Here is a 14,151-nt window from a genome sequence, read left to right as displayed (position 1 = left end):
GTATCACATTAAACTTCATCCATCTTGCATTCAAACTTTTTTTTTTTAATTCATACTTGCACATAGAGCACATTAAATGTGGCCTAAACTGAGATTCATTTTGGAACTAATCTAGACTAGAAGAGGACCAAACCAGGACTCAACAAGAAGCACTTATTTATTGAATTACTATGTGTACGAATTGTGTTATACAAATAAAGCCTTGCCTTATTACTCTAAATTGCCTTGAAAGACTGTGAATAACAGTGAATTACCTTGCCTCACCATAGATCTGACCTGTAAATTGTGTAGGAATTGTATGGGAAGTAAATTGGGAATAAGTTTTATGCCATACTGTAGATCTTCCTGACAAAGCTATATTTTTTTATGGAAAAAAGCTGGTGGTGGATCAGGAAAGTTTACACAAATGCATTCTTTCTGTCAAAGGAAAGTCAAGCCATTTCGCTGGTGTCCGTGGCTCATGTCCTGGGGGAGACTCACCCACACAAAGGGCTGCGTCGTCAACCATCACAACAAGACGAGACAATGGAGAAGAGTGACTCAGGTTTGAAACATTTCCACACAGTAATTTTTTTTTTACTTAAATAAACTTGGACCACTACTGTGTACTTCTACTTTCAAGCAAAAATACCTCTGGAGTGGCCTTTATTCCAGGGGTGACCAAAAGCATATTATTGACTCGTTTTTACAGAAAAGTCTAATAATTCAGAAATGGGGTCTGCAAAATACAGAAAACCTCGCTCTCTGTCCACACCTATGGCTGTTACAGGTACTTTTTCACACGCACTTGTCTTCTTGTTTTTAATATAAAGACAAAAATAATGATTATGTCATTGACCTAACTGTATCTGCAGATGACATGTCCGACACACTCAACAATGTGTATGAACGAAATCAAGCCTCCAAAGATGAGAACACGGCTTCAAGTCCCTTAAAGGTCTTTCCAAGTTTAATTATTTAAATATTTTATATTTTTAAAACATTCACTGTTAAAGTTATATCCACCTTAAAGCTAGGATATGCAACCTGTAGTCTTACTGATCTGACTCAGGCCTCATGTTAAAAATCAAAACCTCCAGAATTCCCTCACTGAGCTGCAGGCGCTGCACTAGCTCTGACTCATGACTGGCTGCAGATGCTGGGGTTTAGGTTGTGAGGTTTTTGTAATTAAGAATTGTAATTAAGAATAAATCAAATTATAATTGTTAACAAAATGCTGATAGTAATCAATACTAAACCTAGTATCAAAACTAAATACTCTTTTGAGCAGGTATTGATACTAAAAAGTCATATTCACAGGGCAGAAATGTTAATTTTAGAATGATCTTGAGCTGTATCAAGACAAGTTTAAGAGCACATAGACTAGTATACGTACACAGACCATCGTGGAACCTGCCTGACGACTGATTACACAGATATAAGATCGCATGGTAATATAAAAGAATATAAAAGAAAGCATTATGATTTAACATTGACAAAACATTCTATTCTCTAAAGAGTATCATCATGGTATCTGAATACAAGTCTATTCCTTAGGATCTAAATCGAGTTTGAAATGTTAGTATAATGAAAACACTAGCTATCAATAGTTTACCTGAAGTCATATTTTAAAAGCTTAAGTACAAATTCTACATACCCTACCTTTAACATAACGTAAAATGAAGTTACTAAGTGTTGTAGTAAATGTATTTAAAGGCAGAAGATGTTTAGATATCTGAAACAAATCATTGGATAGTCTCTCATGTGGTAGCTGTAAATGGTTTTCTTTACTTTTGTCTTTACTATCTTCAGTCTATATTGAAGAAGAGTGTGACGATGGCGCACACTCCCTCAGCTGTGTACCACTACGCAGAAACCGGAGGGGGACACAGCCAACAGAGTAAAGTCAGTGCCATTTTCCAAGCTGCAAAAAAGGACCTGCTCCAAGTCATTCAATTACAGGTACAAAGCTCCAATTGCGTACACATTATAGCAAATTTACAGTATGCCAGCACATACACACCACTGAATTATTTCAGGTAGAATATCTTTAACCATAACTTTAAATCATGTTTTTGATCTAATATTAAAGGAATTATATCATTTTGGTTCACATGAGGAGGCAGGTCCCTAAGTATTAAGTGTGTACAGATTTTAGTCCTCGCAGTGATACATGTCTTCTCATCATTTTTCCTATAAATAGATATTGATACTTTGCAGTGATATCATGCTGGGGGTGTTCTACATGTGTCTTTATGGTGGAATGTTCAGCAGTTACATGGTGACACAATGCACACATTATCAAACACTGTCAAAATGTTTTTATAAAGTTTGAAAACTCGAGAAAAGATACAAAATGGTTATTAAAGCCAGTATTCATGGTCATGTTTAGGACTTTGATTTTCACAAAAAAGGTGAAAGAGGCTAACTGAAAATCTACACAAATCATCTCACCTGTTGTAGTTCAAGCTAAATCAACTGTTTTTGGTCAGACTGTGTTAAAATAAAGCTCAGATTAAAGTCTAATATCATTTCTGACTGGGCAGTATGCTACAGTTAGCATCACACTCATGACATCAGCTGCAAAATATCAATATGGAAGCCTTACATTGTTGACTACTGACCAAGCCACTGAACTATAGAGGAATATAAAATGTACATGTATTCTGTTTTGGTATTTTTTGTGTGACTGGTCAAGCTATAATTGAATATGTTCATATTTTATGTATCAACAGGATGCCAACTTACTCGAGGGAAGAGTCAATCTACGACACGTTAGAGCCGGTACAACTGTAGCTCACCAAGGAGACCAGGTATGTCCCCAAACTTCCTACTTCACTTTTTACGACTATGTAAAAGAACTTTATTTTTAGCTCAAAACCTCAAGAAAAAGAGATAGATATCCATGGAATTAGCATATTTTTCTATTGAAACTAGTGCTAAATCTAGTGTGGCAGCAAAAATGACAAAAGACAAAAACTGAATTTCGATACTAAGGAAAAGGCCTGACACCCCAATGATACTAAACAATCTTTTTTTTTTTTTTTTTAGACAACAGAGTGTCATTTTCAAAACAAAATAATTTATTTCACATTACCACGTAAATGGTAAATGGTCACATTTTCATATAGCACTTTTCCACCTTTAAGGAATCACTCACCTATTCACACACACACTTTCATACACCAATGTACGCAGACACTGAGGGCAAGTTGGGTTAAGTATTAAGGATTTTTAAATTTTGGGTTAAGTGTCTTGCCCAAGGACACAACGACAGTTTCCATCTGTGGTATCTGGATTCGTTTCAAACTGCCAGCATGTTTTACTAGTTCAGATAAATGTCATGGCCATTCTAAAACTATTGAGGAGCGATCCATTTTTATTTTCAGTATCAATACCTGTTTAAGTGAGAATCTAGCTTTGATCAGAAAGCACTGAATGATGATGTTAGAATATTGCTTCCTCATTAAAAACATACCAGGAGTTGTGTTTTGTTTCATTCACACGTTTTTGAAATAATTTACTATTTTCTGTCTTCTACCTTGTGATGTCATGAAGTTGTAGTTTTCAAGTCAACAGCTCCTTTTACCTTTTGTTCAGTAGAGGTTGGCAATTCCAGGGCTCAGATTATCAAAATTATTCTAGTGAAGGTGTATGATGTTTAAAAACACAGTGAAACAAAACACAACTCCATGATGAGGAAACAGCATTATTATACATTAACATTATTATACATATCTATTACATAGATCAGAAAATCGTGTAATGTAGGTCCTTAAACAGAGTCCTAAAAGTTGTCTGGTCTATGGAAAACTACATTAGTCTGTTTGCAGGATGTGAGCGTGGCGTTTGTGATTTCCGGGTCGCTCCACGTATACCAGAGAATGATCGACCGTGAGAAGGAGTCCCTGCTGTTCGTTGCTCATGCCGGGGAGATGGTAGGGCATCTGGCTGTTCTCACCGGAGAGCCCCTCATCTTCAGTGTCAAAGCACACCGCGACTCCTCCTTCCTCTCCATCTCCAAGGCTCACTTCTATGAGTACGCATCATTTTGTATCTTTTCATTCATATATTTGGTTATGTGGATATGTGGATCAAAGTGAATTCTACCAAATAATAGCGACTGGTTAAATGATAAAAAGTACCTGCCTAGGGTCGAGCGAATGAATTCTAACACTGTGAAGTCAGCTGATGAATCAGGCTACACGATTGTAGTGCGGTCACACAAAAAATGCTGAAAGATATAAGATAAAATACTTTTCGATGCAGCAGCCCACAATAACAATACTGTATCACCAATTTATTTATTTTGACATTTTTGCACAGCCCTAGTAATAACCAGTTGGGGATGTAAAGTTATTCAAATTTTTTGGTACAATATTTTCACGATGTGCATCTCATGGTAACAAAATTGTGAATATACTACTTTAAAAATGCCTTTGGTTCTGTCAAGTTAAGATTTAAAAGTGCTTAATAACATTTAACAACAGTAAAAATTAAGTTAAGTTTGTTAAAATTGGACTTAATTAGAGCAAAGAATTATTGTATATGTAGTTCTCTTTTTTATTTTCGCTATTGCTGCACCATAACAATGAATTTTAGCAGATAGACTTGAGATTCGATATATTGTGATGGCCCACGATATTATTGAGAGACTATTGTCTCTCAGTTTTTTTCCTAAATTTTTTTTTCTTTTTACCAGTATTTTAGTCATACTGGTTTAGTTCATTGATTTGACATTATATTTGAGTAAGAGTTATTTGTACACTTCCGAAAATGTAAGAAAGCACAGCATATACATTCAAAACATGTTCATTTAACAAAAAAAGAGGATCTGACAGTATAATATGTTGACTTTTTCAGGATCATGCGCGAGGAGCCTAGAGTGGTTCTGAACGTAGCTCACACGGTGGTCAGGAGAGTTTCCCCTTTCGTCAGACAGATCGACTTTGCATTGGACTGGATGGCACTGGAGGCCGGGAGAGCTGTGTACAGGTCATTTGAACTATATTATTGTAGTAAGCATTAAAAAACAAGGAGCTTCGAGTTGTTTAATGTGCTTACACCACAACTACAAACTGAAATGTTTCACCTGTGAATCTCAAAACCACTGTCTGTAAATATCTCAAAATATCAGTTATTAATCTCTAAAATGGGAATTTGCAGATTTATGTGTTTATATGTGAATTTATAGTAATAATAATGTATTTTATTTTTAACCCACTTCCCATTTGGGCCCAAATTTGAAAGAGCTGCACAGAGAGTAAAATATAGAAGAATATTATAAAAGAGAATTTAGAATTTAAGAACTTCTTTAGACAGAACTATTTAATAATAATAAAAAACAGAGAAATTCATAGACTTCAATTAAATCAAAAATATTACATTGTTCTCTTAAAGTAGTTCTTTTACCATAAATCTTAAAGGTGCACTATGTAACTTTTTGGTTGGGGATCCGTCACCTTCTATGGAGATGTCATTGTTCTACCTGGAATGTTCCACAGTATGACATTAAACAGCTACCTTTTATTCAATTACAGGCAGTTTTATAGCTCAAAAATCTCTAGAAAAACAGGCATTCTGACTGTGAGCGGTGTTGCCTTTCCACAGATCTGACCTGTAACTTGGTCCGGTTTGGTCTTCATGATAGAAATGTTTAATACCATACTCCACCAGAAAAGTTTCACAATGCACCTTTAAATAAAACAATATTGCAGATACAAGATTTAAACTTTTCTTTCTATTTCAGACAGGGGGACAAGTCTGACAGCACCTTCATTGTCCTCAGTGGTCGGCTGAGATCAGTTATTGCAAAGGATGATGGGAAAAAAGAGTTGGCAGGAGAGTACGGCCGAGGGGATCTTATAGGTGTGGTGAGTGGACGGCCTTAAATCTTTAGACAGCTCTGACAACAATTCTTCATTCATTTAAAATGTGTAATTTGTAATTATATCACATGCACAAAATATTATCTTATTTTTTATTTTTTGTATCAGTAGATTTATTCAACACAAAAAAAGTGCTTAAAGGTGGACTATGTATCTTTTTGGTTGAGGGTCCGTCACCTGCTTGTTTCTATGGATATGTCATTGTTCTGCCTGGAATCCTCCACAGTATGACAGTATGACAGCTCTACATTGCATTTATTTAATTACAGGTGGATTTATAGCTCAAAAATACCCTGAAAAACAGCTCTGACCTGTAACTTGGTCTGGTTTGGCCTCCATGATGACAGAAAGGTTTAATGCCATACTGTGAAACATTCTAGACAAAGCAATAACATCTCCATGGAGAAAAGCATTTGACGGACCCTCCACCAGAAAAGTTACACAATGCACCTTTAAATGAATTACCTGATTTGTTTTCATGTAAACTGTGTTTGTAATTGTGCAATGAGGGAAAATTATTACAACTTTGAAGATTCTCATTATCTTATATCTTTCAGTCTCTTTTTTTCAATCTGTTTATTTATTTATTTTAGTTGATTTCATTCTTTTGTTATTTAATCTATTGAATTGCGATTTTTTTGTATTTTTTGTATCTATAATGTAATATAAAACACTTCTAAGGAACCTTGGAAGAAGAATCAAAAGATAAATGTTGTAACTGGCACTTATCATTTTAAAGGTGCATTGTGTAACTTTTCTGGTGGAAGGTCCAAAAAATGCTTTTCTTAATAGATACATGATTGCTTTGTCTGGAATGTTTCAATGTATTCATTAAGCCCTTCCATCTAGTGGAGACCAAGCCAGACCAAGCTACAGGTCTGATCTGTGGAGAGGCGATCCTGCTCACAGTCAGAATGCTTGTGTGTGTTTTCTTTAAGTATTTTTGAGCTATAAAACCACTTGTAATCAATTAAAAGTAAGGTAGAGCTGCCTAATGTTACACTGTGGAACATTCCAGGCAGAGGAGTGACATGTCCATAGAAACAAGCAGGTGACTGATCCCCATCCAAAAAGTTACACAGTGCACCTTCAACATACTTGTTGTTGTGTACTGTTTTCAGGTGGAGGCTCTGACCCACATGAACCGAGCCACCACAGTCCACGCGGTGAGGGACTCGGAGCTCGCCAAACTGCCTGAAGGAGCTCTCAACTCCATCAAACGCAGGTAAGTGTGCATATGACTTCTCTCTTCGCATTCATTGTTAATTTTAATGGTTATTTATAGGGATGGTACATGATCTCGTGAGAAAAAAAAATTGCCAAAAGATCGTGCACACAAACAAAAAATTATCTTGTGAGATTTTTTTTCCCATTTAGATTAGACAAAAAAGGATTTCATGTTGATGAGGTCATTGAAATCCTGGAAAAGTTTCAGGCCTCTAAAAGTCATGGAATTTTGCTAATTCAATGAAAGGTTTGGAAAAGTCATGGAATTTTAGTATCTCTTTCACGCAACTACGGCGTTCTCTTAAGTTATCATTAGGCTATTATGATTGGTATTATTGATATGAACATATGCGCCTTTTGTTTAAAAGAGATGACAATAAATGCACTGACAATATTTTTAACATTTTGAATGTTAAAAAATCTATATCAAAACTATAAGGTGAGTGGAAAGGGTTAACATTTCATGCTTGGCCCTAAAAGTATGATCAATTCTACACATGTAGGTTCTGTAAAGTCATGGAAAATTCACTTTAGATCATGAAAAAGTCTTGGAAAAGTTTTTGAAATTTTGTCAGTGAAAAAGAGTGGGAACCCTGAGTTCCAAAAGGCAGTACCAGAATGGAAACAAAACTATGAAATTAAATAAATAACAAAATTAGTGGCCAAAATTGGAAACTGAACTGTGAAATGTATAAATGTATCTCATGTCATCTTGTGGAAATTTTGTCTTGTCCCCTAATTATTTATGTTCTGATCTTTTTGTATTGTGATTTTCAAGTATTTCTTATTCTGTAAAGCACTTTGAATTACTTTGTGTACGAATTGTACTATACAAATAAACTTGCCTTGCTTTGCTTGGCCAGGTACCCTCAAGTGGTGACTCGGCTCATCCATCTCCTGGGCCAGAAGATCCTGGGGAACATGCAGCAAGTCAATGGACCCCTGGCTGGTAACAATGACACTGCTCCCAATTCCCTTTATCACTGTATTGCAATGGCATCACGCCAAGGGTGTTCTACATGTATCTCTTTCAGAAGAATGTTTAGCAGTTACCATGGTACACAGTTCACACACAACAACACAAACACAAACAAAAGAAGTTTTAAGATTGTCAAGAAAAAATACAAAATATTTAAACAATGTATTTTCAGTCTGTGATCAATTTGAGCGTTCATGGTCCTGTTTAGGAGTTTGATTTTCAACTAAAAGGTGAGCATGACTAACTGAAAAACTGTTGGTTAATATTAGCTTCACATTTGTCTTACTTGTGTTACTTTTGTTAATAAAGTGAATAGAAGTGATACAGTTATATACTTAAAGATGTACCGTATGACTTGGTTTTCTACCTGCTTGTCTCCATGGAGATATTCATGCCTTTCCTGGAATGTTCCACCTCACCTCAGATTCAACGCAAATTCTATCTTGCACTTATTCAAGGTCAGTGCAGCACAAAAATACATGCATTCTTACTGTGATCAAGATTGCCTCTCCACAAACCTGACATGTAAATTAGCCTGGTGGTATCAGGAGCTAGATAAGCTTAATGCAGTACTGTGAAATATTTTCGGAGGCAAAGCAATAACATTTCCATGGAGACAGGCAGGTTGAAGAGTTTTCTCATGTTTAAAATGTAGGTACTTTATTTTGTGTTTTCTTGGTTTTCAAAGTAAAACATAAAGACAGTTAATGGATTTAAGAATTCAAAACAAGAACTACCAATGGCAACTTCTTCTTTTACAGATGCTAGAAAAACCTAAATTTCTTGGTCTTTGAAACATATACGAATACAGATACAGGCATTTAATACTGTGTGGTCCCTGCAGCTCGGGGCCTGGGGCTCCACACTCCGTCCAGTAAATGGGACAGTGGGAATCCAGCTTCAAACCTGTCCACCGTGACCATCCTCCCGGTGTCTGACGAGGTCCCGCTCACCGCCTTCACTCTGGAGTTGTACCACGCGCTCAGTGGCATCGGTAACGCACACCTTAATGCTTACTTACATTTCCTTTAAAGTTCATATCATGGTTCATCATCCAAACGAACACCCAATGTCAAATGCAGACACAAGATTTTTCTAGGCTTGACTTGTCTGTTTTGTTAAATAGCAACTCCACTTATTTTTTGCAGGTTTGTACATAACTTTAAGACAAAAAAAAATAGACTACTATAAAAGCATGTTTTTTTCTGAAAAATATACAAAGAAAAAAATCTCCATTGTGAGGTTTCTTGTATCTCCACAAACCTGGAGAAGACCCTCCCCCTGCTTGTTTCTATGGAAATGCTGTTCCTTTGGCTATAATTTTCCACAGTATGACAAACAAATCTATTTCTATGGAAAATGTTCCAAAGTATGGTGTTAAATTTCTATTTCCATAAGATCAAGCAGGTGATGTGCCACCTCCAGAAAATGACATGTTGCTAAAGTGTTTTACTTGTACAGGTCCCATTCTTCTCTTGACCAGTGACACCATTAAACAGCGCCTGGGCTCCGCAGCTTTAGACAGGTGCTGTAACAATAATATTAAATGCACTGATATGTTTTGAATATTACATATTTAATATAATCTATGTTTCCCTGTGTAGTGTGCATGAGTATCGACTGTCCAGTTGGCTGGGGCAACAGGAGGACATTCACCGTATCGTTCTGTACCAGTCTGACCCCAGCCTGACCCCCTGGACCCAGCGCTGTATCCGCCAGGCCGACTGCATCCTCATCGTGGGGCTGGGGGAGCAGGAGCCCACTGTGGGAGAGGTCAGTGCGAAAGACACTAGCAAGAGCATCAGTATCAGAGGGCACGAAATAGTTTGCTTTTCATATCGCTTGTCTGATTGGGTGCTGTGGACTGTGCCTCTTGTCTCATTGGCTGCTGTGGACTGTCTCTTGTCTCATTGGCTGTGTTCTGTCCCTCAGTTGGAGCGTATGCTGGAGGGCAGTGCAGTGCGTGCTCAGAAGCAGCTGGTGTTACTGCACAGAGAGGACGGGCCTCCTCCTAAAGGCACAGCAGAGTGGCTCAACATGAGAAGCTGGATCTCCAGACACCACCACCTGTCCTGCCCTCGGAGGGTCTTCTCTCGACGCAGTCTGCCCAAACTGGTCAGCTCTGAAACTGACGTCTTGTTTACTGTACTTTAATGTTGCTTCTCCAGTAAAAATCTGTAAAATGTAAATTAGGGCTGCACAATTAGGGAAAAAAATTGTATTACAAATTGCTTCTTGATCATGGTAAAACTATAATTTATATTTTCAACAGGTATTATTGCACCAACTTAAGTCAAAATTATAGAATCGTCAAATCTGTCACATGCACTTTAGTAAGGTTTTGTGTTTTACAGAGGGAGTTGTACCAGCGTGTATTTGAAAAGTGTCCTGATCGTCACTCCGACTTTTCCCGATTGGCCAGGATCCTCACTGGGAACGGCATTGCTGTGGTGCTGGGAGGAGGTGGGGCCAGGTACTGCAGCTTTTGTCTCAGCTATTTGTGGAGTTTTTAATAATATTTAGCATTTACACAGACAAACGTATAATATTGACTTTTATCTTATTTGTGTTTCTCTTTATTGTTTTGTTGCAGCAGTGTCACAGGTAGGGATTTATTGTGCAGCTTTTGTTAGAGATTATCTGTTTATCTCTCCTATTTACATATTTGCCCGTCCCCATTTACTTATTTGAATCAAAACATCAAGCAGCACTAGTTTTAGAATGATTTTAGATACAGTAGTGGTGTGCTGTCTATGTGCTCTGCGTGCTATGTTTTTATAATATTCTCTTGTCAAAAACATACCTCAGATTGTATTTTGCTTAAAAGTGAAGTGTGTAACTTTTCTGGTGGAGGGTTAGTCACCTGCTTGTTTTCATAGATATGTCATTGGTCTGCCTGGAATGTTCCACAGTATGACATTAAACAGGTCTAATTTACATTTATTCTGTTACAGGTGGTTTTATAGCTCAAAAATGCCTAGAAAAACAGACATTCTGACTGTGAGAGGGGTTGCCTCTCCACAGATCTGACCTGTAACTTGCTCTGGTTTGGTCCAGACAAAGCAATAACATCTTCATGGAGAAAAGCATTTAAGTCGCTGTTTAAATTTTCTCAGATTATTACGTCCCAGTTATTCCTGCATTGTTTTTATGTCCATAAAACTTCGCCAGACTCGTTTTGAGCATTTCTACCATCAAATTGCATTCACTAGAGCTGTGTGCTTATATTAGCAAGTCAGTCACGTTACTTATGGCTAGTTTTTTTTCCATTGCTCATTCCCACTGTTGTCAGTAGATGGTGTGCAAACACAAAACTGAAAGGTTGTATGGAGGATTTTTTTTTTGTTTTTTTTGTTTCAAGTTGTCAATGATAGCATTATAGAGATGCAGTAGCCTTGTAATTATGATGACCAAAAAAAGAGAATAAAAATTCATCAACTCTGGACGTGGTGGGGCCAGCTAAACATTTGCCAATAGATAACGACACGGCCTCGTTATCTGTTAGCTGACAGGCTATCAATCAAACTCCCTACGTTTCTAGCGTAACTGACCTGCCTGCGCGCCGCCGGTACGTGGTTTACGTACGCCTGTCACGCAGTCCACAGACGCAAGACGCACAGACGCTGTTTACTCCACCAATGCAACAGTTCTTAGCGGCTTTTTTTGACCTATATCTTCCTCGCAGTTAGCACAAAGTTTGTTGCAATGGCAGACAAGAATCCAGGAGCAGTTAGCCGCAAAAGAAAGTCCGTTTTTGAGGTCGCTGAAAGAAGAAGACAAGGGGAAAAGCAGCGAAGCCAAACTAAGGTGATTCTTGTAGATTCATTCCAGCGATGGCGCGACTGAAGCAGACGCAGGGTCTAAAGACTGACGCATTGGTCGCCAAATTACTCCTGGACAGGTAACTTCTGCTTATTATGAAAACGTACTTTATTTCCAAGAGCTAGTCAAACGTTTTTCAGGACACGAAAGCGATATCCTATGTCTGAAAACGTAATTTTCAAGGCAAAGAAAGAGTCCGCTTGCTGCTGCGTGTTGTAGCTAGTTCATTCGCACTGAATCTCCGCGCAACCTTCTCTGCTCCCCTTTCCTACTCCTGTCCCCGCTGCCGTTCCGCTCTTCCCCCTGCTCCTCACTTCTACGGGCACGGAATCTCCGCGCACCGCTCCCTCTCCTCTCTCCTCTCTCCTCTCTCCCTGCTCCGCTTCTCCCTGCTCCTCACTTCTCGTCCGCGAACGAAATGTCCGCACACCGCTCCCCCGCTCCTCACTTCTCCGCCTTGCCTAACCAACACTGTAGTTAGTTGTTTACAAGTCATGTGCAGCTCACCGGCTGTAAACAAACCTGTTTCTGGCGTAGTGAGGAGGCGGGAGAAGGCGTTTCTACGTAGGGAGCTGTAGGGGAGGGGGGGTGTTTCACGCATGCGCAACATTTGAAAAAGGACAAACAGTCGCTGGAATTTCTCGTTCCTTGGAAAATCCTCTAAAACTTGAAGTAAGGAGATTGCAACTGATAATGTGTGTTTTGTAAATCTAGGCAATACTGTAATTTCTCAAGGCCGATAACAGTACAAACCATAATGTGTTCTTTAAGTTTAAAAGTTTATTGTGTAAGTTTTCTGGTGGAAGGTCCATCAAATGCTTTTTTTCCCAGGAGATGTTATTGCTTCGTCTGGAATGTTTCACAGTATGGCAGTAAACCTGTCTATCATCACAGAGTCCAAACCAAGTTACAGGTCAGATCTGCGGAGAGGCAACCCCACTCACAGTCAGAATGTCTGTTTTTCTAAGTATTGTTAGCGTGATCCGTGGAAAATGATGACTGGAATCGATCGATTAAAATCACAAAAGTTTATTCCCTATTCAATACAATTCTAATACAGAGCTCTGGGTCAAATCACTGTCCCTGATGGCCTACAGCTACACAGGACTTAAGTCAGCCAGTCTTAACACCTGTGTTTTCCCTCCACCTAGAAATATAAAACAACCACATGAATATGCAAATGATATGTTGACCAGGTTCACGCCTTGGATCCTCCCTGAAGTCTCTCCGTTTATGGAGATGACCACCATATTCAATTATAGGCATGGTCTATTTAGGCTTGGTGCCAGCCAGGATGACCCCACGTAATTTTTGAGCTATAAACCCACCTGTAATTTAATAAACATAGAGCTGTTTAATGTCATACTGTGGAACATTCCAGGCAGAGCAATAACATCTCCATAGAAACAAGAAGGTGAAGGACCCCCAACCAAAAAGTTGGGGGTACATAGTGCACCTTTGATTTAGGTTTATATTTTCTCTTCATATTGGTCTTACTGCTCTGCCTGTATCTGTGACCAGGGGCTGTTCTCAGGTGGGTATCCTGAGAGCACTGAACGAGGCGGGGATACCCATAGACCTGGTGGGGGGCACGTCCATCGGCTCGTTCATGGGGGCGCTGTACGCAGAGGAGAAGAGCAGCAGCCGGATGAGGGTCAGGGCACGAGAGTGGGCCATGGTGAGTGCCTTATTTATTTATTTGACCTTTATTTAACTTGAACAAACTTTACTGAGTCACAAGGGAAACTACTTGGACACAGTAGCTCACACATCACAATATATCATAATAACAAAACAGAAATGGTAATAATACATTCTAAGAGACTGGTGTCAAATAAGATGTATGTATAATTATATATTGTTCTAAATGAAGTAAATGTGTTCTACTTAATCTCAATTTTTTTTTTTTGTAGTTGTATAGGTGTACACTGTAGTGTTTTACTGTTCTGGCAAGAATTTTGCTAGCTCACGTCCGAACAGCCCCCACAGTGGAGTGTTTTAAGTCTCGTCTTAAGACCCACTTTTATTTTCTGGCTTTTAACACCGCATGAGTTGTGTGGTCCTCTGTTGTCTTTTATTTATTTTACTTACTTTTTGCTATTTCGTGATTCTTATGGTTTTCCTTTTATGTGATTTTTATTGGTTTTATTGTTTAAGGACTGGTATGATCAATTTTTTTGCAATTTACCTTTTGGTGTCTTAATTTTTTTCTTCTCTGTGCAGCACTTTGGAAACTACTTTGTTTGTAAAATGTGC

General features: G+C 38.3%; 1 protein-coding gene across 1 annotated transcript in view; it reads left to right on the top strand.

Moving 5' to 3' along the window:
- The window catches only part of LOC110161057 (patatin-like phospholipase domain-containing protein 7), a 33,091-nt gene that overhangs the window by 8,521 nt on the left and 10,419 nt on the right, over positions 1–14,151 (top strand). The window contains exons 12-27 of the mRNA XM_055161887.1: positions 427–544; positions 692–769; positions 855–937; positions 1,792–1,941; positions 2,715–2,792; positions 3,813–4,018; positions 4,843–4,974; positions 5,729–5,852; positions 6,989–7,092; positions 7,958–8,043; positions 8,918–9,067; positions 9,535–9,598; positions 9,678–9,846; positions 10,006–10,188; positions 10,428–10,546; positions 13,417–13,573. Coding sequence (XP_055017862.1) covers positions 427–544; positions 692–769; positions 855–937; positions 1,792–1,941; positions 2,715–2,792; positions 3,813–4,018; positions 4,843–4,974; positions 5,729–5,852; positions 6,989–7,092; positions 7,958–8,043; positions 8,918–9,067; positions 9,535–9,598; positions 9,678–9,846; positions 10,006–10,188; positions 10,428–10,546; positions 13,417–13,573 — 2,001 coding nt within the window. The remainder of the gene's footprint in view (positions 1–426; positions 545–691; positions 770–854; positions 938–1,791; positions 1,942–2,714; positions 2,793–3,812; positions 4,019–4,842; positions 4,975–5,728; positions 5,853–6,988; positions 7,093–7,957; positions 8,044–8,917; positions 9,068–9,534; positions 9,599–9,677; positions 9,847–10,005; positions 10,189–10,427; positions 10,547–13,416; positions 13,574–14,151) is intronic.

Source organism: Boleophthalmus pectinirostris, unplaced genomic scaffold (assembly GCF_026225935.1).
Source record: "Boleophthalmus pectinirostris isolate CB_2022bp ecotype Guang Dong unplaced genomic scaffold, ASM2622593v1 HiC_scaffold_4, whole genome shotgun sequence".
Lineage (NCBI taxonomy): Eukaryota > Metazoa > Chordata > Actinopteri > Gobiiformes > Gobiidae > Boleophthalmus > Boleophthalmus pectinirostris.
Note: the sequence above shows the minus strand (reverse complement) of the source record. Positions and strands in the feature narration are given on the sequence as shown.